The 26,831-nt window shown below is 38.4% G+C and overlaps 2 protein-coding genes across 3 annotated transcripts in view; both read left to right on the plus strand.

Moving 5' to 3' along the window:
* The window catches only part of LOC134527956 (uncharacterized), a 1,033,783-nt gene extending 1,032,651 nt beyond the window's left edge, over positions 1-1,132 (plus strand). The window contains exon 7 of one of the 2 annotated variants that reach the window (XM_063361049.1): positions 890-1,132. In XM_063361049.1, the coding sequence (XP_063217119.1) occupies positions 890-976 (87 nt within the window). In that variant the 3' untranslated portion in view covers positions 977-1,132. Of the gene's footprint in view, positions 1-651; positions 748-889 lie in introns of those variants that run through there. The other variant, XM_063361048.1, reaches the window with a different exon arrangement.
* A 3,015-nt stretch (positions 1,133-4,147) lies between these two features.
* Positions 4,148-26,831, plus strand: part of LOC134527976 (ras-GEF domain-containing family member 1B-like) — a 65,723-nt gene continuing 43,039 nt past the window's right edge. The window contains exons 1-2 of the mRNA XM_063361099.1: positions 4,148-4,378; positions 12,070-12,213. Of these exons, the coding sequence (XP_063217169.1) occupies positions 4,148-4,378; positions 12,070-12,213 (375 nt within the window). The remainder of the gene's footprint in view (positions 4,379-12,069; positions 12,214-26,831) is intronic.

Genomic DNA, 26,831 nt, shown 5'->3' on the forward strand with positions numbered 1-26,831 from the left:
GTTATTTGGAAAAATTTAAATCACAAGATGCCCGACCAAATTTTGAATAGCTCACTATCCTTGTTTACCTATTATTGAAGGCATATTAATCGGTTGTTTCTATTTTAATTAATTTATTTTGTAGGATACTAACATTCAAAATTCATTTTAAATGAATAGTGGTTAACTACTTATATATAGATTTAATAACGCTATTGCTGTAGGTTACTAGGATTAAAGATTCTATGACTAAACGACAGGTATGTGACCATTGTTCGCCTGAAGCTTAAAGTTGCAATCCTTATATTCAGCACATCTTGGGTTCAGCTGTGTCACTGTGGTCGATTAGCTGAAGTGTCGTAAGCCTATCACGCGGTCGACAAAGTTTACTGCACAATTACTGATTTTACTAGGTTACCTTTCCTTCTCCCCAAAAGAAAAAAAGAGCCCGAAGCTCCAACGATCACTCGTTTCAATACAGGCCTGCAGCTTCACGAAGGCTTTGTGTGATGGATAACGTGATCCGTAAATCTTCACAAAGCATTCATGCGATTTACTATATTTTATAAGTGAAGTCCCAAGCTAAACAAGCTCTGCAGCACTGCAGGCTTGCTGAAGTGGTAGTCGGTAGTATGTATAGTGCATTGGTGATCCTCGAGAACACTGTTGCAGATGGACGTGACGGAGCTGTGCCCCAGCCCGGCGCTGCTCGCCCAGCAGCTGCCGCACGTCGAGCTAGAGCGGCAGTCGGTAGTATAGTGCATGTGTGATCCTCGAGAACACTGTCGCAGATGGACGTGACGGAGCTGTGCCCCAGCCCGGCGCTGCTCGCCCAGCAGCTGCCGCACGTCGAGCTAGAGCGGCAGTCTGCAGTATAGTGCATGTGTGATCCTCGAGAACACTGTCGCAGATGGACGTGACGGAGCTGTGCCCCAGCCCGGCGCTGCTCGCCCAGCAGCTGACGCACGTCGAGCTAGAGCGGCAGTCGGTAGTATAGTGCATGTGTGATCCTCGAGAACACTGTCGCAGATGGACGTGACGGAGCCGTGCCCCAGCCCGGTGCTGCTCGCCCAGCAGCTGCCGCACGTCGAGCTAGAGCGGCAGTCGGTAGTATAGTGCATGTGTGATCCTCGAGAACACTGTCGCAGATGGACGTGACGGAGCCGTGCCCCAGCCCGGTGCTGCTCGCCCAGCAGCTGCCGCACGTCGAGCTAGAGCGGCAGTCGGTAGTATAGTGCATGTGTGATCCTCGAGAACACTGTTGCAGATGGACGTGACGGAGCTGTGCCCCAGCCCGGCGCTGCTCGCCCAGCAGCTGACGCACGTCGAGCTAGAGCGGCAGTCGGTAGTATAGTGCATGTGTGATCCTCGAGAACACTGTCGCAGATGGACGTGACGGAGCTGTGCCCCAGCCCGGCGCTGCTCGCCCAGCAGCTGACGCACGTCGAGCTAGAGCGGCAGTCGGTAGTATAGTGCATGTGTGATCCTCGAGAACACTGTCGCAGATGGACGTGACGGAGCTGTGCCCCAGCCCGGCGCTGCTCGCCCAGCAGCTGACGCACGTCGAGCTAGAGCGGCAGTCGGTAGTATAGTGCATGTGTGATCCTCGAGAACACTGTCACAGATGGACGTGACGGAGCTGTGCCCCAGCCCGGCGCTGCTCGCCCAGCAGCTGACGCACGTCGAGCTAGAGCGGCAGTCGGTAGTATAGTGCATGTGTGATCCTCGAGAACACTGTCGCAGATGGACGTGACGGAGCTGTGCCCCAGCCCGGCGCTGCTCGCCCAGCAGCTGACGCACATCGAGCTAGAGCGGCAGTCTGTAGTATAGTGCATGTGTGATCCTCGAGAACACTGTCGCAGATGGACGTGACGGAGCTGTGCCCCAGCCCGGCGCTGCTCGCCCAGCAGCTGACGCACGTCGAGCTAGAGCGGCAGATTATCTTGTAGCTTTATAGAAAATAATCATATTATAGATTATGTATGTTTACTTAAAGACTACTCTGGATATAATCCTTTTTATAAGGTTTGCAAGAGTAGTTTATTTATATTTATTGCACACATGATTATATTTTTAACACACATATATATATATATTATATAATATAATACAGTTTATATTATATAATAATTCATATCCTTTTAGCTTGCTTATACAGGTTTCCAGGGCGTTATTCTGTCATAATTCTTATTCTTATTTTCAAAGAGAGATCTGGTGTATATTTTTAATTCTCTTATTCTTAATTAATTCTTTTCAGTTCATTTATCTAATTTGATATAATATTCCGGCTGTTCGATTACACTATACACAAGAAGAACAGCCAAAGAAACTTGTGTAGGAGATTCAAAGAGTTATTTTATTTTTCTGTAGTAAGTTATTCCGTATCGGAAAGCAGATCTTCCATCAGAGATTGTTCGTGCATCCAACTATCGAAACGCTCCAGTCTCTTGGATACTTCAAAGGTGTAATTTCTCCATATGTCATAAGTCTTCTTATCTCTCACAATTTGATTAATATCCTTAATATCAACATCCTCCATAGCCATCTTCCTTGTGTACTTGTTTCGTATGTCTTCTATTTTAACGCAATCATTTAGAACATGCTCTACTGTGTCTTCTTCCATGCACACAGGGCACATAGGGCTTTCCACTAAGTTAAAAGAGTTTAATTTGTGTTTAAAATTCCCGTGACCTGTTAGGAATTGTGAAGTGTAGTGGTCAGTACTTATCCATGAAAATTTCATCCGTTCTTCTATTGAAGGGAATATATTGTGTGTATGCCTTCCCTTGTCAGAGTTTCGCCACCTTTCTTGCCAGATTTCAATATTTTCTATGTGAATTCTGCGATATTTTGAAGCAGTGTATTCCTTGTTCATCTTTAATATCACAACTTTTGCTCTTTCTTGTATTAGTAGGTCTATAGGTAAGGCTCCAGCGATAACCTGCAGTGCTTCTAAAGACGTAGTTCTGTAGCTTTTTGTTACAGCAATTAGAGCTGTTCGTTGGGATGAGTTTAACCTTCTTCTTACATGTGAATTGCGTAGTAGTTCATACCAGACTGAGCAAGCATAGGTAAGTATGCCCAGGTATACTCCATTGTACAGTGTTGTCATAGTATTAGTGCTCAATCCTACATTTGTAGGTTTATGACTCCTTATTTTTTGCATTAACAGTAGGGCCTTTTGTGATGCTTCTTGTATGTGTTCTTGGTATCCTGTTCCCGTTGTGATTTGTACCCCTAGATACTTAACTTTTTGTTTTATCTTCACTATTCGTTCTTGAAATCTTATTAAAGGTGGTCTGTCTTTATGTAATTTTCCCTTTAGTAATACGCCTTCAGTTTTTTCAGATGATATAAGAAGTCGGACACTGCTTGCCCAGGTGTTGATAGAGCGTAGAATAATTTCTGCTGTCTGCTCTAATTCGTAGCGTGAAGTAGCGGGTATAATGAGCAAGCCATCATCTGCATAGCCATATATAATGTTATTTACTGGTAACTCAATTTTCAGAAGCTCATCAAATATTATATTCCATAGTAGCGGACCAAGGACTGAACCCTGAGGACAGCCCATGGAGAGCTTCTTTTCCACAACTATGTGGCCCAATCGACATTCACACTTTCTATCTTGCAGAAAGCCCCTTATGGCGGCATACAGGTTCTTAGGTGTGTTAAGATTCTTTAAGCGCCATAATACTTGAGGCCACCAAGCGTGGTCGAATGCTCCTGCTATATCTATCGTCACTCCAAGCACATATTTTTCTTGTAGGTTTTTAATATATTGATTTACATCGTATAGCGCTTTTTCTGTACTATACCCTCTTCTGAAGCCATACTGCTGTTTATCTATTCCCTGTATTACTTCCAAATAAGCTGTTAGTCTTGCATTAATGAGCCGCTCATAAATTTTTCCCATGTTAGGCAGCATAGTTAAAGGCCGGTATGACTTAGTTAATTTCGGGTCCTTAGCATTTCCCTTGTATATGATTTTGAGAACTCCTTCCTTCCATATTTTTGGAAATGTTCCTGAAGATAAGCATAAATTATACAGATGTAACAGTACTTCCTTGATTCGAGGGTAAGCTCGCCAAATTAACTCAGTTGTTATATTATCTTTAGAGCGGCAGTCGGTAGTATAGTGCATGTGTGATCCTCGAGAACACTGTCGCAGATGGACGTGACGGAGCTGTGCCCCAGCCCGGCGCTGCTCGCCCAGCAGCTGACGCACGTCGAGCTAGAGCGGCTTTCCTACATCGGGCCCGAGGAGTTCGTGCAGGCGTTTGCCAAGGAGAACCCGCACCTGGAGACTTCCTTCAAGGACATGAAGAAGACGCGCAATCTCGAGTCCTACGTGCAGTGGTTTAACAGGCTCAGTTACTTCGTGGCCACGGAAGCTTGCAAGGTATGCATCCGGGGATAACCTTTTTTATAGATTGGTTATTATTTAGGCTTTATATTTTGTATTGACTGTGTAATTGTATAATTTCCCGTATATTTTTATAAGAAGGTAGAAATGTCCTATCGGGTTTTTGGTAAACCATGTAATTCTGGTCTCAGGATGGTGAAACAGGTTCAAATGACTGATTTTCTCCTTTGCTTGAACCCTCTGGGTTTTTATGAACATAAATTTATTGTTGATTGCTGCGAAGTTTTACGTTTTTTTTATTTATAAATTTTGAAACAAAAAATGCTTTTTTGTTATCTCCAATAACATGCCAGAAATTTTTTTCATCGTAACAACTTAATAAATATTTCACGTAGTCCATTGACAAAGATGGCAACAGTGTTTTTGAGACTGCCCATTTAAACTTTCGTCCTGGGATAGCTGGTTTGAATCCCAGCTTAAACATGTTAATTTTTAATGTCATTCCCCTTTTATTTATGGTTTGTGTTTCATTCAAATTTGACTAACAAATCAGAAAATTTCATAAAATAACTTGTGAAAACTCTGCTACTAATTATTTTAGAAATTTATTTTTATCAAAATTTAGTTTACTAAATGATATACAGTTATTTTCTCTGTCCTACACAGTTATTATTTAGAATTACGCTGATGGTTGTTCTTAATCAATTATTAGGCAGGTGCTATCTCCTAGCTGCAGTTTAATAAAAAAAAATTTAATTATATGATAATTTTTATCTGGCTGTAAAATATATTTTTTACTTTATCATTTACATATCATTGAGCATGAGTTCTAGGTGATCAACATTCAGAGCCGCCAAAGCAACACAGTACTTTATCAAATCAGATGAACCTTTGAACCTTGCCTTTTTTGTAGTTGTTTGAAGTTAACAGTCAGTTAGGTTTCCAATGTATTAAATCAATGAGACATGTACATTAAGTTCACACCTCAAATTTGCATCAATACTCCCCCAGGCAGGTAATCCCGTTAGGGCATAATCCTGGTTAGGAGAAAGATGGGTCTTTTACATGCCAGACACTGGTACCAGAGTCTAACATGGGTTCCTAGAACCGGGAAATAGATTCGCCATTTCCAATCTCAGCATGTTACTGGAGAGCGCCCGGCTAGGTCGAGAGTTTGAGGAGACCTAAATCAATGAGACATGTCGGAAATAAGTACCTAAGTGAATTTTCTATTTTATCAGAAAAATTAACTTCTGCAACAATAATTGGAATTGTTCTTGGCGCCAGTGAACATGTCAAATATTAACTGAATTAAAGTTTTCTTTAATTTTTGTAAGTGTGGCACATACCTGGCTTTATTGTGTTATTTAGATAATGATATTTATAATATACAGTAAATATCCTGTCAAAAGATATGTTTTGCATCTTTTACAAACAGTTATTCAAAAACACGCTAGTAAATATACTTTAAGCCCTGTTAGTAAAACAGAACTTTGCACATTTTATTTGAAAGCCTGTATAATATATGTTTTGACTTAGATTTTTCATCCATAGCTGCTTAGATTTATTTTATTTAGTTTTCAAACAATCTTCGCAAACAAAATGCTGAAAAATTTTCTTGTCTGAGCTTGCCAAAGTGACATTTCAACCAATCAACTCCATTACGTGAGAGACTTTTTTGCTTTTTCTGGTTTGCACACTGCGAAAGCAAACTTCTGCTACCGCAGGGACGAACCTAATGATAAAAACAGACAGATGTTCTGTAAGAGACAACGACGACCTAAAACTGCGGTCGTTAGGCGTTCTGTGACAAAACGGTTGCAATGACGGGACATGTTTTTTCATAGATCTAATTACTTTGTACCTGATGACGGCAGCAGATTACAGTTTCCGAAACTTCGTAATTTATTTATTTTTTTCATTAAAATACTAATGCTTTCGCCCGTACTGTCGTTGTGTCGTTTGGATTATCAGTTTAGTTTAAACTTTGGGTTCGTCTTTTTATATATTTGTTGTTCTAGTTACAACTGTATCCTCGTGGGTTGTCATTCTTCCGTGTTAGTCTGTGCTGTCTTTGTTTACGACTAAATTCATCCCACAGAATGCTCTATATTGTCGAACCATGTAACCTTTGATATCAGCTAATATAGTCTTGTTTTCTGTGTGTTTATATATTTTTTTTGTTATCCATTCCTAAAGTATCGTCTGCAACAACCAGCATAAAAAATACACTGTCCAATATACTATGTGTAATAAGTCAATTAATGTTTATTGTATACAACTGTCTATATTATAAATTTTGAGATTAAAAATCTAACGTACCCCATGTAAAATAATTTATGTTTTCTTTAAATTTTCACGGCAGTGAGGCAAAATTCTCTAATGAGAATACAACATTATAAATAATTTTTTAACGTTTTATCCTATGTTCATCATCTGCCAACTATGTAAGCTTAAAAAAATGTGATATATGATGTGCCAGGATGTTGTCGTTTTCTACTTAGCGACCGAGAAAGCTGTAAGCCTCGTCATCAAATTTCAATTCACGTTATTTTCATAGGGTAATGAGCTGTATTAGTGCATGTAACACGTTAGAACCTAAAAACCAGTTTTTTATCACCAAGTCATTTATCTTTGCGTGAAATAAATACACCACAATTTTCAATTAAAAAGCTTTGCCAAACTTTGCAAAAAAGACATTCAAAAACTGATATTATGTTGCCTTATCTCATAAATTGAAATTTTTTTAAAGCTTAACGACGTATAAAACGTTCTTTAAAAACTTCTTCTTTTTTACTTTTATATGTTCGTTTCCCCCCACTCCAGTAATCATATATCTCAGTCTTTTTATATTTAAATTTTTTTCTTAGATTAATGCATTCCGAAGACTCTAAATTAAGTTGCGTTATAAAAAAGTTTAGAAACAAAAAAATTTAATTCGCTTTTTTTTTTTTTTAATTCGTCACTTGGAGTATAAAATGAAATCCAGCCAAGTAGCGGCCGTGTGTGAGAACCGCCAGCTGGTTACTGCGCGCAAGTTACCAAGTTGTCGCAGCTGCTTCTTGTTTCTTGGGTTCCGCGGCAGTGCTTAGCTTCAGAGTTCTGACTCGCTTCGCCCCTCGTTCATTTTCTTCCGAGTTTCAGTTGTAGCGTATTTTCCACAGTAGTAGGTTCATTCGCTCGTGTCTATAAACTTCCAGTCGAGACTCGCTGAGCGACACGACTTTTCGAGGGTAAATCTTCAAGTTTCGAGTTCTCTGAAGCGGTGGTTCGTGAAGTGCATGTGTGATTTCCTACTCTGGTGTACCGAAAAAAAAAAATAGTTCGAAATACCTATGGTTAAAAACGTTAAAATGTTTCTATTACTGAAATTTCTCGCATTATATGTGGTATTTTATTCACATCGGCGTCTAATTTTCTTCTGATTCTTGTGTTACACTTAAGCATCGTTTAACATCGGTAAATTAAGATTCCATCGAATCATACAGAATTTTATTTTTCTTTACCTTTTTATATTATTGGCTTCGGTCAATTTAGAGAGTGCTTGAACTACAACCAGCGAATACGACGCGGTTTTTTTTGCAAGTGAGAAACATATGGCATAAATTTCCGCGAGATGGCAAACTGATGTACGAAATGTTTGATTAAATTTTTTTCATGAAAATTGAAAATGGTAATTTCCAATTAATACCTTAATTTGAAAGCAGTATTTTATCGCCAAAATAAAAGTATTTTATCGTCTCAGCGCTATGGTTGATATGCATAAAATAGTATATGGTTGTTAATTAAATTTGGTATATTTAAAATTAGGATTTAATTCATAATATCAGGTTTATATTTGTTTAAAATTACTTAATCACCAATTTATTGATTCAAACTACATTTTCGCCCGTGGTACGAGTTAATAAGCATTTCAGATTTTCCACATGCGGTGCGAATATGGCTGACGGATAGGTTTCAAATCGAAAAACATTATCACAAATAATGTGTGTGAACCACTGTACCTACAGTGTCAATCCTCTATTTCTACCACAGAGCGTTGCGATATATAGCTTAATAATAAAATACCTCATTCAAGATTTACAGCATTTATTTAAAAGTTAAAAAAAACTAGCAGCTATTAGAAAAGCCTTACTAATCAAAAGAAGTCATTAAATATGAAATACGAGGTCTGACAAGAACCAGTGTATATTCATCAAAAGGTTCCGTAAGCACCAAAAAAAATAGTAAAATTCGTTTTTTTAATTTTTTTATATAGATTTTCTATCAACATAGCTTATGACACACTGAGAAGCTGTCTATAATTTCATTCCTATGAGAGTTTTGTTTATCAATGACGTAAATCCAAAATTATTCTCATGACAAAAATGCTAAATACCGTGCGTATTTACTAAGAAAACGTTTCTTGTAGAAACTACTTTCGGTGCTTGTAAAGTGGTTGATTACTTGTAGCATTTAGCACCCTTTTACAAAACAATATTTTCTTTCGTCTGGAAATTATTTTACACGTAAATGATTAAACTTGATGTTTTTACTGTGGATATTTTAGATAAGAAATAATACTACAGTATTCGTCATACGTCAAACTTTAATATGCTAAAATAAAATTTAACGTAAGAAATTGTGTAATTTTACACAACTATATGTTGCAGCAGTGTTTCCACGAATGTTAGTGTATTTTTACACCAACATATGTTAATGATTTTTAAATTTTATTTAAATAAAAATGTAAATGTCAAATTGCTGTGATTTTGAAAATGTGCTAAAGCTGCTGGAGTACTTTACTTCGTGGTCTATAAATTTACATAAGCAAGGGACGTTTTTGTTTTCCACAATCACTAGTTAATTAACTGCAAAAAGTACAGAGCATAGTATGAGTTAAAACAACAGAATTTTGTACAAAGTTTTTTTTTTTGCCTGTTTATCTCCGACAATACCTTAAAACAATATAAAATTATCACTATTTTTTTTTTCAATCAAAGAAACACTTATACTACCTGAGTGAACAGGCAGAGTTTGAACTCACAATTTCTTAATTGCCAGTTTTACGTATTGATAGTTCTAGCATCGAGCAAAGTAATAAGTTAAGTAGTGACGACGATACTAGGCCTACTTGCATAACGACAAGTTGCTATATACACAGTAAGCAAATGAAAATGTTGTGAGATTTTATAAATACACAAGTGTTATATTTACAGTTATGATTAATATAATGTGCTTTTGTAAATACTTCAGTGTGTTTGAACTCTTAAATTACTGTAATTAAATATGTTCATTCGTACATTTGAACAAAGGCGTTTAGTGAAATATAGTTTGGTCCCTAATAAAATTTGTAAAAGTAACACAAACTGTAGTTTTTTTTTTTAAAAAAAAACATGAAATAAATGTAAAATTACTAAACATTTGTATTTGTAATCTAATAATTTTTTTACAGCAATGATCATGCCACTTAATATTCCGTGATTTGTATTGCCGACAAAAATATTGCGCGTTAGTTCAGTACTAGTCGCGTAGAAGCGATGATGTATCTGGTCTGCAAGGTAGTGTCGCACTTAGTTCCTTTGCGCTTGTAGACCTGGGCAAAGTTCAAAGTTATTCCATCCAGGCGGCCACTTTAAGATAGCGCTTCAAGCTGGATTCACACTAGCCCGTTTCTTCCGTCTGTAAGTCAACAGTGTATTAACCAAGGTACTTGCAGACATTCGGGTGATCATTATCTGTCCATTTGTTGAAAGCTTGACAAACTTCAACTTGAGACAAACAGGAAGATGTAATTAAGTTTTCTAAACGTTTGGTTGTTAACGTCAGGACACGTCAATTTTTGAAGTGAAAACTTCTTTAGCCGCGTTGACCGATTTTTGGTAGCGGCAGAACTTATGGGTTCGCGTCATCGACATGCTCGTGACGTGTTACGCCAGACTGGCGACGCGCAGCGGCCTGTGTACATGTATACCCATATATACACTACATTGTATATACTCGACTGTATCATGTGCGTGTTGCACTCTTTTTGGATGGGTAAAATCTTGTGAGTTCGCGTCACCGACATGCTGTAGTAGCAGTAAGTGAAGTTAAATTGACCACGTGAAAAGTTTAATGTGCGTATACTGTGCATTGCCCAGTGAACACGTGACCTAGGTCTGACATCACTGGTAATCATAGATAGGTAATGAATTTTTACGTAATTTTGACATACCACTGACATCTGTTGTGACCATAAAATGATGTAATGATAAATGATATCATGCTGACATCACACTGATATTAATAGAAATCGAGCTATATAGAACAGAGAAAATCTGTATGAAATATTCTGAAGCCCTCGCCCGATAAAATAGAAATCAAAAATTTCAATTTTCTTAATTTAAAACCAATTTTTTACAATAATCTTCCCAAAATTTAAACAAGAAAATAAATAAAGGATATATTTTATAGCCAATAAGATAGAGTCCAACTTTTATTAATTTGCAAACTACGTACATAATAATCATGACATTTTATTCCTTCTCTCTTAAATATTCGACATAATGCATTGTCATTTGTAGAGTTGTGGTGTACAACTACTAGTAAAATGCAGAGAAATCGGCTGCGTAGCTTTGTGGATAGCGCATTAGACTGGCGAGCGTTAGTTACTATGTTTGGATCCCGAGTGGTACAATTTTTCGTCTATTATTATTTTTTTTGTATTTGAGTCACATTGAATTATTTTATTATATGTTTATAATTTATGAATAATAATTATTATTCATAAATAATCATCTTAATACCAATACTCGAGTCCTTTTTGAAGTTATTTATGACTAAGTTTTCATTTCTGTTGACAGTCCCCATGACTGGCTATTTTTTTTGTAATGTTGTGTTTTCTTGTGATGCTGCTTTAATAAAACTTTTTAATCTGTTGATTAATTAGTTAAATTGTTTTATTTTAATCTGTGTATAAACTAATTAGTATCTATAGTAATTAAAATTTCGAGGTTTTAAAGCATATTTATCACGGCGTTAAAGTTTTTAATTAACTGCATACATTATAACAGTTTCCCATACTAATATATTTTGAACAATAAAAATTACCCTCGGAGATAAAAGTGTTGAACATAATTTAGATATTGAGCAATGTTTTTAAACTTTTATTTGAAAAAAATATATAAATATTGACGCGCGTACGAAGTGTAAATCTATTGGCTTGAGCTCACACAGAAGAAATTATTGTGCAAACAGTTTTATTATTCTGGTGTTACGCAGGTAGCGCTTTTACCTGGGTGCTTTTCCAGTTATTTCTCGGGTCTTACTTCCACGGACCTGTTTATCGTAGCTCTTTTCCTTGCGCTCTTTTTTCCTGGAATCTTGACCTTTGTTTCTTTTTAACCGGCACTCTTTTTATCTGGGCTCTTATTCCTGGGCTTTATTTATTTGGTTCTTTATCTCACTTAGCTCTTTTCCTCGGATATTTTTCTTGGTTTTAATTTCTGGACACTTTTTACTGTTCTCTTTTCTCGTGTCTTTAATTCAGGCAATTTTCCCTAATATTATTTTTGGGCTGATATCCAGGTTGACTTTTCCTGGACTTTTTAATTTGAGCTCTTTTTTCTAGGATTTTTCCCCTTAGGCTCTTTAATTAGGGCTCTTTTACCTGAGCTTTGGGGGGGGGGGGAGGGATTTTACCAAGGCTCTTTACTTTGGGGTATTTTCCCGGCCTCATTTACTGAAGTGTGTTGTTGGCTGTGCAGCACGTGAAGAAGAAGCAGCGGGTGAAGGTGATCGAGTACTGGATCGAGACGGCGCGGGAGTGCTTCAACATCGGCAACTTCAACTCTCTGATGGCCATCATCGCCGGCCTCAACATGTCGCCCGTGTCCCGGCTCAAGAAGACGGTGAGTGCCTTCGGTACCAGCACCGCCAGCTCGCTGCTCGATCGTCATTTCCCTTTCATGAAACACGCGGTTATACGCACCTTGTTGCGGAATTGTAAAACTAAAGCGCACAATATATTTCAAGCAGGTTTCCACGAATCTTCCCCAAATTTTTTGATTCCAGGGTTTTCTGTTAGACTATTGAAGTGACTTAAAAACTGCTTTTTAAGATATTTCTAAATATATAGTGGATTTTAACATGATAGGTATAGCTTATTATTTTATGATATAAATGTCAAATTCTCATGTTTATTTTATAAGAACATCCTGTATATATATTAAACATTAGGTATACATCTTGTTTTGTCCTAATATCTCGTTGACATTGAATATACTTTATCTCCTTGTGTGTTACGTGTGTTACGTCGGTGACTAGAAATTTTAGTATGTCGAATAATGCAATTTTTCTTAATATGTTGCTTTAATAAATTTAATGTAGCGTAAATAATTCTTGGTGTATTTTTCGTAAAATAATCATATATTCTCTATACATCTTATTAACATTTGTAGCTCCAGAAAAATCGAACTTTGTATTATCCTTTCAGTAAGTTATACAGTGCTCATTATGGGTAATCATATAACTTGTTTCTGTTTAGTTTTGTTTTCTCAAATATGTGCTAGTTGATGTTCGAATAAAAAAACAGACTTTTTGCGAGTACATTTCGTCTTTAAATACGCAGATTTAATCCTGGATGTAGATTTTTTTACGTCACTGCTTTACCATTTTGTATGATTTTTTGAGGGCAGATTATGAGCACTTTGTTTGGGTTGAATAAAATTGTATCACTTTTTGAATACGTAGACCTTTACATTTCATCGTTCATTTTGCTACAATATTCTACTTTTTTTAAAGATAGGTTTTTTTTCCTCCGCATTTATACTGCAAGGTGTTGCTTAAATATAGTGATCATACAATTTATCAAGAGGCTGTGCGTAACAAATGTTTTTTTTTTGTCGCGTGTATCTTAATTTTGTTAAATCCGATGGTGAAGCTGCTTTGGCCTTCTGTTCTGTTTTTTGCATTAGAGTGGAAATCCGAAGATCCCGCAGGAAACAATCCCACGGGAAAGCGCGCAAGGGGATTTTATTATTTTTTATTTCGTAGAACCCTTCGTTAAGCTTTAACGCGGAGGCTTGTTTTCCAGATTGTTAAGTACCGTGGCGACTGAGCTGCCGTGAAATTCCAGCGATTTGTCGAGCGTTGCGGAAGTGGCGAAGAGTGGGAGTTGTGAGTTATTTAAAACTCGTGAAAATACGCGTAAGCTATTGTCTCCAGAGTAAAACGCGTAGTTTACTCCTGCCTGTCCTTTCATCACACAGCAAAACCCAGTTTTCTCTTCTCGGTTGATTTATTTGATCTATAATGCTCAGTGTCTGAGCTTTATACGACACTTGTTATGAATGGCGTTGTTTCTTCACAAGCTAGTTAGAACACATTATTTGTAATGTTAAGTATTTGTTTTTAATTCCTGTATTTTAGTTGTTTTGCTAGAAAATGTTTAAATTCCATTATTATTTAACTAATTAGGTTTTCTTTTACGATTGGAGCCCTAGATACATCACACATATTTATGATTCTTCATATGATTACACATTATCGGTATGAAGTTGATTTTAATATTAAGTGACATTTACCTATAACCAAAGTGTGATCCTAATAAATGCATATTTAAATTGGTAGACTGTTGTGAGTTACGGTTTTCTGCAAACAACGACACCTTTCTGTAAATTTATGGCTTGAAAAAAAGAAATGTTCTTGCTTGTGGATATAGAAATCTTCTTATACCCACTATCAGTTTTCGTGAAGACGGCAGCATGTGAAAGATATCGTTTTGTGGTAAACATCACCTTACGGCCTCTAGAAAAAAAAATATAGAAGAAAAATCGGAAAAAAAAATTCTGGTTGGTATAAACATTTTTTTAGTGTCTTCATCGATGTGTCGTTTCTAACTGCAGGAACGGAACAGTTTTCTTTCAGCATGGTGCGCATGGAGGATGTGACGGAATATGGCGTTGGTGGATAACGTAGATCCCTCTGGCGAGTCTTATATTCCCGTAGGAAGCTCCTCCCCTATCTTCCCCTCCCTCGCATCGTTCATGCTGGGATAGACTCCGCGGTTTTTACAACCTCGAGGCTATACTTTACACCGCGCCGACTCTGCCGGGGGAGAGAAAAAATAATCCCTGGATTGCCCTGGTGAAATAAACGATGCCAGCCCTCCAATCCTCGACTGCAGCTTTGGTTCGGACACTGCCCTCTCCCCCCCCCCCCCCCCCCCCCCACACACACACACACGCGCGCGCGCGCGGGCCTGGCACAACCCTTCCCACCCCTTTATTTCCAGATAAACTGTAGAAGAGGGAGGGGGTACATAGTCCCCAGCGACAAAGCCAAATGGTAAGGTCGCTCGGTTGATGATGAATATGACCATTTTTTGGGCAGGGTAAGGGTTTTAGGTTCTTTAACTCTCCTGTTTTTTTAAAGGATACTAGACATTATAAACTGATAGCTAGTTGCCTACGTTAGTTTGGGCTAAATTTTTTACTAGAATTTTTCAGGAATAATTAGTTCTCTTTCGTCGTGCAATTCATCTAGGAGGGGATCATGTCATATGTGTTACATCTGTGTGTATTTTATAGCTTCTGGAGCAACAAACGCACGTTAAAACCCCACAATTATTTAATTGTTTCAACAATTGCATTTAAGTTGTCTCGTCCGTGGTCAAGACAAAATGGCATCGTTGCTTCAACCATCTGTCAGTAAAAGTTTGAACAAGATGCGACTTATGAAAAATGTAATCCAAGTTAGATTTTTATTTTACTGTATCTGAGACATATTCTTAATTATTATTTTTAAACCTATTTTTTTCATTTCGCAAACTATTTCGTGGATTTAAAAGATACTCAGCTATCATAACTTTTGAAACTTAGTAGTATTTTTATCATGTTTTATTGGGAACCATAGTTTGGAACTATCGCAATAAAGACTTATATTTCTTACAAGAGTAAAAGTTTTCGTTAGTGGCTATAAACCGTAAATTATTAATAGTAAAATTATTCGTCTTAAAATTTTGGCGAACATGTGCTATTTAAGACTTCCTTACATCATTGTGAAAACTAGTTTTGTTAGATTTGAAATACCTCTACGATTTCCGTCTTCGCATAACCAACTCGCAAATATCCTCATTCATCAGCTTATAGTGTGTGTCGAATTTGTAACATATTAGCCCCCCGTATGGACATACTTCTCTATTATATACTGAAATTTCCGTTGGCAAAACATATGTATACGTATACATTATGTTACTAAAGCACAGGGAAGCTGGATTTATGTAATTTGGATTTACTATTTGGAGCAGGTGTGATTTACTATTTTATCAGAGATGACGAAATGTGTAATATAATAACATATCTCTGTTTCAAGTGATTTCGTCGCTGCGGGGTTTTAATCGCGTTATCCTGTGGCTTATGATGCCATTGTGGTACTGATTTGCGTCGTTCTGTTCGTGCATAAATTATTTTATTCATAATGACCGGCGACTGTTTCGAGGCCTTGCATAGCTTTTCACGACATATATCTATGTTTAATTGAATTTTTTCCGAATTTATTAAGTTTATGTTAAAGTTTTCAGCACAAACTTGTCGCCTTCCTTGCTCTTCAATTGTATTTAAATTACTACAGTGCGTTTCAGCTAATATGATGATTTGAAGTTAATTCCTGACAAACGATCGTGTTCACAACTGAGTAGAATATAACTTCACCATACTCAGACATGTAGTTATTCCATTCCACAACGCGTTAATAAATATAAGTAGTTTTCTGTCATAACATCTGAGTTTGTATGCACAGTAAAATTGTTTCAGTTGGATGTCTTACAATAAGGACATTGAATTCCCGGGTTTGTTTCTATTTTTTATCACATTTTCCTTCACGTTACCAATTCGTTGTAAAATGTTTGGAATATGATGATTATTGAAATTTTATGTTAGGATATTTTCGACCCAGTTGTTTGGTTGGGGAGGGGGGGGGGGGTTATAATTGTCATGGAAAACCCAGGAGATTGGCTGAAGTACGGATGTGGAATACATGATCCGTCTATAGAATTAAATATAGTTTGTCTGTCTTATAGTTTGCGTAACACAGAAACGGTTTATCACAGAACCTTGGAGAGAGGCGAGGGTTGTCCATCTGCACCTGAATTTTTTTTAATTAGTCTTATTTTTTTATGAAATTTTTTTTAAACGATTTTGACTTCAATTTGCCGCTAATCTCCATGGAAACTGCATATTGCATTGTTTTCCGATGCTGTCTTCGTCTCCTGGCAACGACTTTAACATTGATGACGCCTCATTCATGTTCCTGTAATCGTCTTTGCCATCATATTGACACAATACTGGTTAAATACCTGCGAATGCGATTTTGAAGGCTTTTGAAAACTGTTGAATTCAAGATGGCGTGTTTGGTTTGTATTTCTTCCCATTATAGTTCAAGCGATTTTTTTGTTTTGTTTCATGAAGCTGATTTTCAAAATTCCCTTATTTTTTTTCCGTTGGAGATGATGCAGTGGCGTGCCCACGAGGAGGGCCGTTGCGAGAGTGTTCTGCTGTAGACACTGTCGTAGCGCATCGGCTAGTTTATAAACACGTGTTTGCCGAGCGCGCGGGTAATTTGTCGCGGCGGGCGTGGCGTAGACGGTCGCAGCTGACGCCGCTGCCACGGCTCCAGAGAACACGCCAGGGCGACATCCTGTCACCGCAGTTCTCGGCTCCTGACGGATTTATGGCCGTCTTCCCTCACAGTCTTGTGTTGAACTTCCATCAGCCACTCGAAAATTGGATCGCAAACTTTATTCTCTCCGCGCGCTCTCTCTCTCTCTATCTTTTTTCTCTCTGCTGCTGGAGGTTTCCTCCCCCACTCCCCACCCCCAATCCTGAATTTTTAAACAGTGGGGTTACTTCCGCCAAACCCCCGACCACACTTTTTTTCAAAACCCCTCCTTCGAAATGAAAGGGGAGGTTTGGCAGTTGATCTAGTGCGTGGGCTCCGCCGGGATTTCATTGGAAAGAAATTTTAATGAAGTTCCAACTAAGGTTATTCCTTCCTCCGCGACCTTTAAAGAAAGTCGGTGCGGTATTTTTGAAATTTTTTTTTGTTTAGCTTTGAATTTTGACTTTTAAATGAATTTTCTTGATATCTCCCAGTTCACTGCTTCTGTTCCATATACCTGACTACGTAGTGCGGAAAAGTTCCCTCCAAAATAATAATAAAATAAAAAAATCTTCACGGTTTCGATCGTACTTAAAGTATGTATGATTTGACTATTTACGTTTTTTGTTCTTTTAATAATGCCAAATAAAATAAAATAAGCATAATAAACTATGACATGCATATCAGCAATTTTCATTTCCTGTTAAAATTTAGTGCGATGTGCAACCGGAATATGTCAACAGATTTTTTAATATTTGGTTTGTATTTAAGTACGCAACATTTCTGCTCTTTAACGGTTAGCTAAATCATAATATTTTTTACCCACACTACTGACTAAGCCTATGCGTATAAGTGCATGTAGAAGACATTTGTACAGGTGATGACATCACCGATGAAGCTTATTTTATGAGCTAGTATTCGCAAGTCTAAGGAATTTATTAGTTTTGAAAATGAAGGAATGAATGCTGGGAATAAATACTTACATAAAGGATATTTCATGTTCTTATCAACTTGAATTTTTTACTTGTTTATGCATTAGTAAAAAAAGATGATAGTATAAATGTTTGTTTTCACGCTTACCACTAAATATCGTCGTGAATTGTTTTTATAATTTTAAAAAATTATTCTTTTAGGTTTCATGCATTTTTCTCACTAAACATTTTGAAACTTTTTTTTCCGAGAATACATTCTTTTCGTGATTAATACAGAATGTATATTAAAGACGTCCCAAGTTATTATATGATGATTGTACATCAACAACATCCCAGCTTAGATGGAAAAAATTCCTTACAAGTACATTAAAATAAAATCAACCTCCTTTGTGAAACCTACATTTCAATAGCGCAGAGTAAAGGGAAGAAATCATTGCCAAAGTGTACTTAGACACTTAAATAGTTTTAAAAAATTGTATGAACCCGCAAGAAATTGTTACTTTATCTATGAAAAAAAAAGTACAACATGGCCCAAATTGAAAGTGTTCTAAATTTTATTTGCAAATATTGAAGTAGAGGTTTATTGAAATATTTCTTTTTATTTGTATTCGTAAATATCTTAGGATAAAATAGGTTTTTCGTCAAAACATTTTTTAACCTGGTATAATCGCGGACCCAAACTGATGACTTTAGTTTTATTCTTTCATGTTGAAAGGTAGTTAGGCCCTTTTGTTCGCGTGATAATGATTCCTGTCTGGTGAACTGAAGGTACCGAGTTCAATTCCTACCGCATTTGGGTTTTTTTAATTTAATATTGTGGAAAATTTCTCTCTCGGTCCAGGACTGGAGGTTGCGGTTTTCCTTCAACTCCATGCTGCGGGATGCGGTGGAAAACCACGACAGTATCACTTTGCCGTTACAACCTAAGATGCGTTATTGTGTAGAGGCACCGCGCTCATGATTGATCAATTAAAGCTCATCACTTTCAAGATAAATTTTGAAAGTAACAAATTCAGACGTCTGTCTTTAAGAAAAATATAATTTATAATCGGCAATTTAAGTTTTTTTGGGAATTAATAAGGAATTTCACCACACAAAAACTTTTATAACTCCTAAAGATTGGAATGTAAAATTTAAACGTTAAACGACGAGACTTCCAAGACTATAGGGTGTTCCGAAACACTTGAAACTGGTAAAGAATATTATAAAATGATTCATGACTGGTAACATGCTCAAATCACGGAATTTTTTCCCGTCACATGAGCTTTTACGACCACCGAGGACACTACAAACCTCTGGAATAGTGACCAATATATAAAAAAAACTACAATTAGGTCACTGAATTTTATTTTACGGTAGAACTTGGAGTTGGAAAATTAATGATCAACAAGAGGTGGTGTGTGGTTTTATTGCCATCGGATTGGTTTTAATCTGCAAATGCACACATTTTATCGTAAATCTGTGAGATTTTTCAGACAAATATCTCATTTGTTTACGACTGTTCGGCGTTATTTAATGCTTACGTCGTGTGTTTTTTTAACTTGAATACTTATATTTGCTCGTTATTTTTAGTAAAATTAAATAAAATATCAGTTCCAATTTATTTCCCCTAACATCAATGTTAACCTTTTAGTAATTGAGCATTTATTGGCATAGGTAAGTAAAAATGTTTTTGGCAATACATTTCAGTGACACAGTTTTATTCTAGGTATTATTTTGGTAAGGTTTATCACACCTATTGTTCCTCCTATAGACCCTTTGCTTGGCAAAGAAAGGGAAGTGAAAATAAACCCTGACTTTCAATTCGATAAATAATGGGTGTATTTTAAACAATTAGTGTATTACTGCCGGCTCTCCAGAAATACTCAGACTGGTGGAGCATCAAACCGACCAGCTGCGCGAAAAAGATGGCAAACGCAGCTTGAAGCATACCTTGGGCAAAGAAGTTTCGAAACTTCGCGTTAAGTCCTTGCCGTGCAGAACTAACTGCAGGCAGTGTGGGTTGTCTTGCCGCTTCCACTTCGAATGCAACAAACTTTATGTTCTTTTCGGAGCGAGGGGGAGGGGGGTTGATGGGTTGAGCGGCCTACTAGACTCTTCATGGGTGGGTTGCTCGCGCGGAGCGAACTCCGCATGGTTGCCAACCGACAACTCCCCGAGTCGCCGGGCTCAGTCGCGTGGGGGGTTGGCACGCTTGCCGAGTATCTTCTGCCACGCTTGTGCTCCCTCGTCCTCCTCTCCTTTGGCACCCGAGCTCGAGGCGATTGTCAACAGCTCGGCACACTAGTCGCGCGTTTCCCCTCTTATCCCTTCCTCTCTCTCTCACTCTCTCTCTCTCTCTCTCTCTCTCTTGTAGACCAACAAGCGCAGACTTCACAGGGAGACTTTCCCCGAACACGGAAGATTTCTCAACTGGCAGTCGTCACGAGTCTCCTATCCACGTCCTCCGCCTTCTTGTTTTTTTTTTTTTTTTAGTCCAGTCACCTTAGTAAGTTCACCTCGGAATTTGAGATAACCAGCTATAAACTCGTATAAACTTGTATTTTGACATCTTAAAAGTTGTCTGAAAACCTGCATATGGTAGGGTGTACGAGACTATTAAAATCTAAGGTCAAAGGTCACAAAAATCGAATTTTTGCACATTTGTTTTGCAAATATCTCGTTTCCTATGGGTTTTTAGATGTTTGTATTCATTATCAATATTGTAGAGGATTAAATTTCCTACAAACCTTTTTTCAAAAAAAAATACGTTGAATCTTTTTCGAGATAGAGGGCGGAGAGCGCGCGGTTAGAGCATCATTTGTCAACCGGTAGTCCCGGTCAAAAACACGCCATATAAAGTTTATTAATTATTGATCAATACATAATTATTAATAATTCTTGCCGTTTCTGTGTATGAGCGCTGAAATACGGTGGAAATAGACTAATGTTGCCCACTAAAAATTACAATAATATTTCCAAAATGATATGTTTGTAACCTTATGTAGCTAAACTGCTGTTTTTTTTCTTTTTTTAAATTCCGGGAGGGATGGGTCCGGACATTCGGGACCTCCCCCTGGCCACGTGCCTGCATACGTCCTTCTTCCGTGCCAGCCGCGAACTGTGTCTCAGCCTCGCGTTCAGGGGGTCCCTCAGCTAGCTGGTCTTTGCATTTCGTTTTGTCAGTGGCAGCGCGCTGGGTCCAGCTGGTTTCAAGAGAATTTTTTTTTTCGCTGCTTGTCTGAAAACGTTAAGGGGATCCTGCACCACGAAACACACGCGTATTTTTTTTTTTTTTGTATCCAAGCGCATCTTTTTAAGCATTTGTTGGTTTCAAAAGGGTTAGTGTCCGTTATGTTAAAATATATCCATACGAGAAGCCCAGGCAGAGATTATGCGGTGACACATCTTATGAAGTGATGGACACGAATATTTTTTTTTTCCACTTCCCACAATAATGTACCTATTGATGTGGATTATTGTGTATACATCCGTGTGCAAAATTATAATATCTACGCTTTTACTTAAATTTCTAAATTTATTATTAAATGCACGTGTTTAACTTATTTTAACTCTCAAAAAAATAAAAAATAAAAAATATAATACCAAAAACGAGAAATTATTTATACTTTACTTACAGCGGCTGTCCGTAAGACATCTTAATCCATACATCTTTAGGTTATTAAAGTGAAACAAACTTCTTTGCAGCCAGTAGTGTTAGAATAGGAGGTAATTCATCGGAGCGTAACAAGTGGAGGGAACAATATTGGCGTGTTAGGGGAGGGGCAATATTGAGATCCCACTCTTCACTCTCCGACAAGCGTTAGTAAGGCGACGCTTCAGTGCTACATTTTTCGTTACGCCGCTGACACACCGCGACATACTCGTCCTGCTGACCGCCACTACTCGTGGACACAGCTATTTCATTTACTGAACAGTTATTTACCTACCACCTCAAAGACATTTTATAATTTCCAGCATTTTCTTCCAGTGTTAGTTAAAAATGCACTAAAAGACAAGCTATCGTAAGAAATTTTCTAATATATTATGCTAAACATATCAATAATATATCAATAATATTAAAATGTACTACTTATATTATTTTTCATATCGGAAATAAATTGTACAAAATTTATGATTTAAATAAAACAATTTTATCAAACTAAATTTACAATTTGTCTTATTTTGCTTATAAAACCAAATTTATTGTGAATGAAATATGGTCACATCAGAAATAAAATAAATCTACGGTTCATTTTAAGATAGTTATATTTTGCTGAATTAATTTTTGTCATATCAGGTAAAACTATGTTTTTTTAATTTCGAAGGAGAAAAAATGGATTCTATTATTTATTACTTGCAAAGTGGATGTTACAAGATATTTTGCCACGTTGAGCTTTAGTTTTTAATTTTTTTTTTTTCAACAGGCCTTGATATGCCCTAGGTACTGTGTGAGACCGTCGTCAGGGGTAATATATTCACATAAAGTATATGATACCAAAGAAGTTTCTGATTCAACAGTAAAATAGATACATAGGTAACCATTGCCCCAATGTGGCCGGTTTTTTATGTGTGAACATATTACCTCTCGGTATATTGCATTTGGTAGTAGTATTGCGTGAATGGAACTGAATTCGCGTGGAATGGAAATGTTACCACGGTGGTTGGCACGAACCAAAGTTAATAGTAAGCTTTGCAATACAAACTATTTAATAAATCTTATCAAGATGGGTAGGGTTTCAATAAAATTTCTTGTTGAAAATCAGGTCCAAAGCCGGTGCTTAGTATTTTTTCAAGGCTTTTTCGCTTTTATGGGAGCCTTTTCAGTATATAGTTTAACCTTTTGCTTTGCAAATCGATATGATTCCAAAGTCAACGTAGCTTCTCCGGCAGCAAATTCTAGGGTCAGGTGCGGAAACTACCGTGTGTTTTGCGTCAATAAATGTAGTTGGAAACACCATGTTCACAAATTAATCACGCTAGAAATTATTTTAAAGAATTCTACAATAAATTTCGTGTCCGAGTTTCTTATAAGTTAATTTGCAACATGAGAACACGTGAATTTGCTCATTACTTAGGTTAGATGTTTACACATCACTGGCGAGTACTCACAGACTAGCTTACAATTTTTGTTTTAACATTTAAGAAAGGCTTTACAGAGAAATATGTTCAATACATTACTGTAAATTATGATTTGGTAGAAACTTGGTATTGTTAATATTTTTTTTGTCGTCTATGATCACCAGGAAAAATTTAGAGACCTAGTTTATATAGGATAATGCTGTACTTTTTTTTCTTCATAATTTTGTATCGCCTATAATTTTTGTGTGCTTGAAAAAGAGAATATAAGTGACTTGGTGCAGGTAACGCTATTACACGGCTTCTTTAGAGTCGTTTAAGATTGTTTACTTTCCATGTTGTTTAGTACATTTGTGTGTCATAAATTTTGTTTAATGAAAATTTCTATGGAAGTTTACTACTAAAAAATCGCATGTTATGTCCTGTTGCAAATTTTATCGCCATATATTAGAGTTCATATCTATGCAATGAGTACAGTTTAACTTCACCATCTTAAATTTCACACTTACAACCAAAAAGGTCTGTAATTAGTAAAATAAAATCGATCTTTAATAGTTTAAGCCAAGCCTTAACGGTTCGCCTAGTCAGGGGTATATGTATTTGCGTTAGTTATGTGGCGTGATAAGTGCAACTTTCGTTTGTGTTTATAGTACATCTCCTCTTTAGTGCAATGCTCTGGAATGGTGTGCAGTCTTCTATTCGTGCGTATGGTAACCATGGTACTTTGAAAGGTGACTAATTTTTAATGCCAAAAAATGAAGATAAAGGTGCATAGAAAATCCCTACGGTGTTTTCAAGGTATTATACCAGATGTTTCGCCCAAAAAGGATCCTTTGTTGTTGCTTTCACTGATCAGAAAATACAGTATGTCCATAAAGAATGTATCAGGTATACATTTTAATGGTATTTACTGTAAGCGTTGTAGAGTATTGGTTCAAGGTCACATGTAATGAGTTCAAACAGTTTTAGATAAGCGGATGCGCGAGTACTGTTTTGTTGTTTTCTCGCTTGCAGCGCCACCTACGCAAAATGACAACTCCTGAGCGTAAAGCGTTTTGTGTTCTGCAATTTTCTAGAATCAGTCATTTCAGTTTAACGTGAGATTCGTTTAAAGTTTAATCGTGATCTCCCTTGTAGCAAAATCGTCCGCCGATGGAATGGACAGTTCGAGACGACGGAACTCTTTTTCGCTGGCATCCACGTTCACCTGCGGTTTTTTTTTCTTTGACGCTTTATAAAAGAACTCGTCTACGTTCCGCCGCTACTTAAAGATTTACCAGAGTTGAGACACATAACTGAAGAGGCTGTTGCTTCTATTGCTACGGACGTGTTAACAAAAGTGGGGAAAGACTTGTACATTAGGTTAAATGTGCGCCGTATAACTAGAGGTGCACATATGGAACATTTGTAAGAAAAACTAGGTTTGTTAACCTTCAATTTGATGTATGATTTAAGTGTAAATTTAACTATTATAATATACCAATTGAAACTGGATAAAAAAAATTTGTGGAAATTCTGTAAATTAAAACGAAATCCAGAAACGTTAACTACCAAACCAGACTCAAGACAAAAGCACTCGGAAGTGTTGGGCATATTGCGCCCCGGGAGGGGGTTTTCCCCTGAGGATGTGCGCGCCGAAGCCTGCGGCCCTTAAACGTCTGCCGGTCGCCCGGGCGTGCGCGCGCCCTGATGGTCCCTGACGGGGGCATGCTCGCGTGATGGAGCGCCCCGCGTCTCAGGCGGAATTGATCCCCGAGCGGCCCTCACTCCCGCCCGTCGGCGGCCGTCAGGCGGAGCCCCGGGCATCAATACTGCGACCTCCGAGCCCGACCCTCCTGCCGTACGTCCGCCCGACAGCGCGCTTCCCGCCTGACGGATGGCGACCGCGATTCCTCTCTCCGAGGGGATGCCCCTTTTCCACACCCCTACCTCCCCCCCTCCACCGGGAGAGAACCTGACGGCGACGGGACGTGTCTCCGCGAATGCCACGTCAAAAATAAAAAAAAACTTCGACACTCGAACAGATGTGCGCACCTGAACGTTTGTAACTCTCGGTGCAGGAAATGCTATGGACACTCGATCGGTTAAAACACTAAACACGTGTTTTATCAGAACAGCTGGGATGCTCGGCCAGTTGGAAAATCAAAACGTGCCGACATTTGAACAGCTGGTCGTTCGAGCCTTGCGCTCGAACCAGTCGGACGCTCGACCAGTTGGACCTCGATCGTATGGATATCTGAAAAGATGTAGGCTATACTCGAAGGGGGGGAAAATGGACATTCGAACTTGGACCTCTAACATATGGATACCTTGGAATTTGGAGGACGCTCTAAACGATAGGCACTAGGACAGTTGGGACACTGGGACATTTGTTCTTTTGAAAAGTTTTGTTATTGGATTTATTGGCGTGTGATATGGTTTTTTAATCGACCAAGCTCTGACAAGGACCGACGGGGAGTTGTTGCATCTCATTCTGATGGATCCTTGTTTTGAATCCAGTTTTGACGTCTTGAAATGGTTTCACCATGGTTTCTCGAGGTGCTGAGATATTTGCATAGCTATAAGCAAAGGCTGAACACGTCCCACCTCTTTCAAATTAACTTTTATCAGAATTTTTTTTAAGGAAGGATTTTGTTGTTTTTTTTTCAGGGCATTAAAGCGCAACCCTGTTATTGCCCGGACCTTTTATAATTCACTAAAAGAACACTGTGCAGGTACATGATTGTGCGGCAGTACTTCACACCGTAAACTATGACGCGCATTAAGATGTGCTGGAAAAAAAACTTAGAATGGTCGTTTACATGACTATCAATAAGGCTCGCAGAAATCAATAAAAAATATAACGAGGGGAAAAAAAATTTCGTCGGCGGATTAGGATTCCGGTTGCTAACCGACGATAACGAGCAGCGACTCCGAAGCCAATTAGCATGACGCGAGCGACAACAGTCTCTACCTCGTGGCCTTTCCATCCTCCAGTTCCCTCTCCAGCCCGGCTAACACCCCTCCGGCACCTGGCGGACGCTGCGCTAACTACTGGCCTGTGACGAGTCGTTTTTTTTCCTAACATAAGTTAAAACTAAGTGTGTAAGGGAAAGGTCTAGGTAGGGAAGACTCTAAGTGCGTCTCAGGGCAAGCCCTATACGCTCTAAACATGCGGGTTTTTATCCATGCAGCAAAGGTCACGTGCATCATGTGCTAGGAGGGGATTGGCCAGCCATGGCAGACGTTTTCGCCATGACTAACTCCCCTCACTCTTAATTCTAGACTAAAACTAGATAAGTTGGGCCCAGGTAAAACCTCCATAGACAGAGGGAAAACCCTGGGCACATACATGCGGGATGCAAAGGTCATGCATTATCACAAGCAGGTGGATTACAGGAATAGAAGGATGGTCCTGGAAGAAGAGTGGGGTGTGGTAGAAGTTCTACTATGCAAGGGGTGGGGCATTTGGACTTTTAGTCCGCATTGGTTTGGTCATGTCTGGTCTTTTGGGGGCGGCTTAATGCCGTTTCCCGTCGTGCTGCCAGTTAGCACTCATTGTTGCTGTGTAATATGATCGTGTAAGTGGGGCGGTCGCGAACTGTGGCGTCGGACTAGACTCCAGAGTGGTGACAGAGCTTCAGGTCGACCTGTCGCCAGTAAAAGGCTGTAGGTCAGTTAGAGAAATTGCCACCATCTGTCGAAATGACGAGTCAGTGCAAGTTTTAACTGGCCGCTGCTTTGGCTCGAGTTTCCTCCCCTCTCGCCATTTGCAAACCCCATCCCCTTCTACCGTTTATGCTCCACCCCGCCCTACTGGGGCCCGTTCTGCAACGGCACGGACACTTGGGACGGATCACGTAAACGGAGACGGATCTCCCGGAACATTTCACTATCGTGCC

This window comes from Bacillus rossius, chromosome 1, assembly GCF_032445375.1.
Source record: "Bacillus rossius redtenbacheri isolate Brsri chromosome 1, Brsri_v3, whole genome shotgun sequence".
NCBI classification, from domain to species: Eukaryota; Metazoa; Arthropoda; class Insecta; order Phasmatodea; family Bacillidae; genus Bacillus; species Bacillus rossius.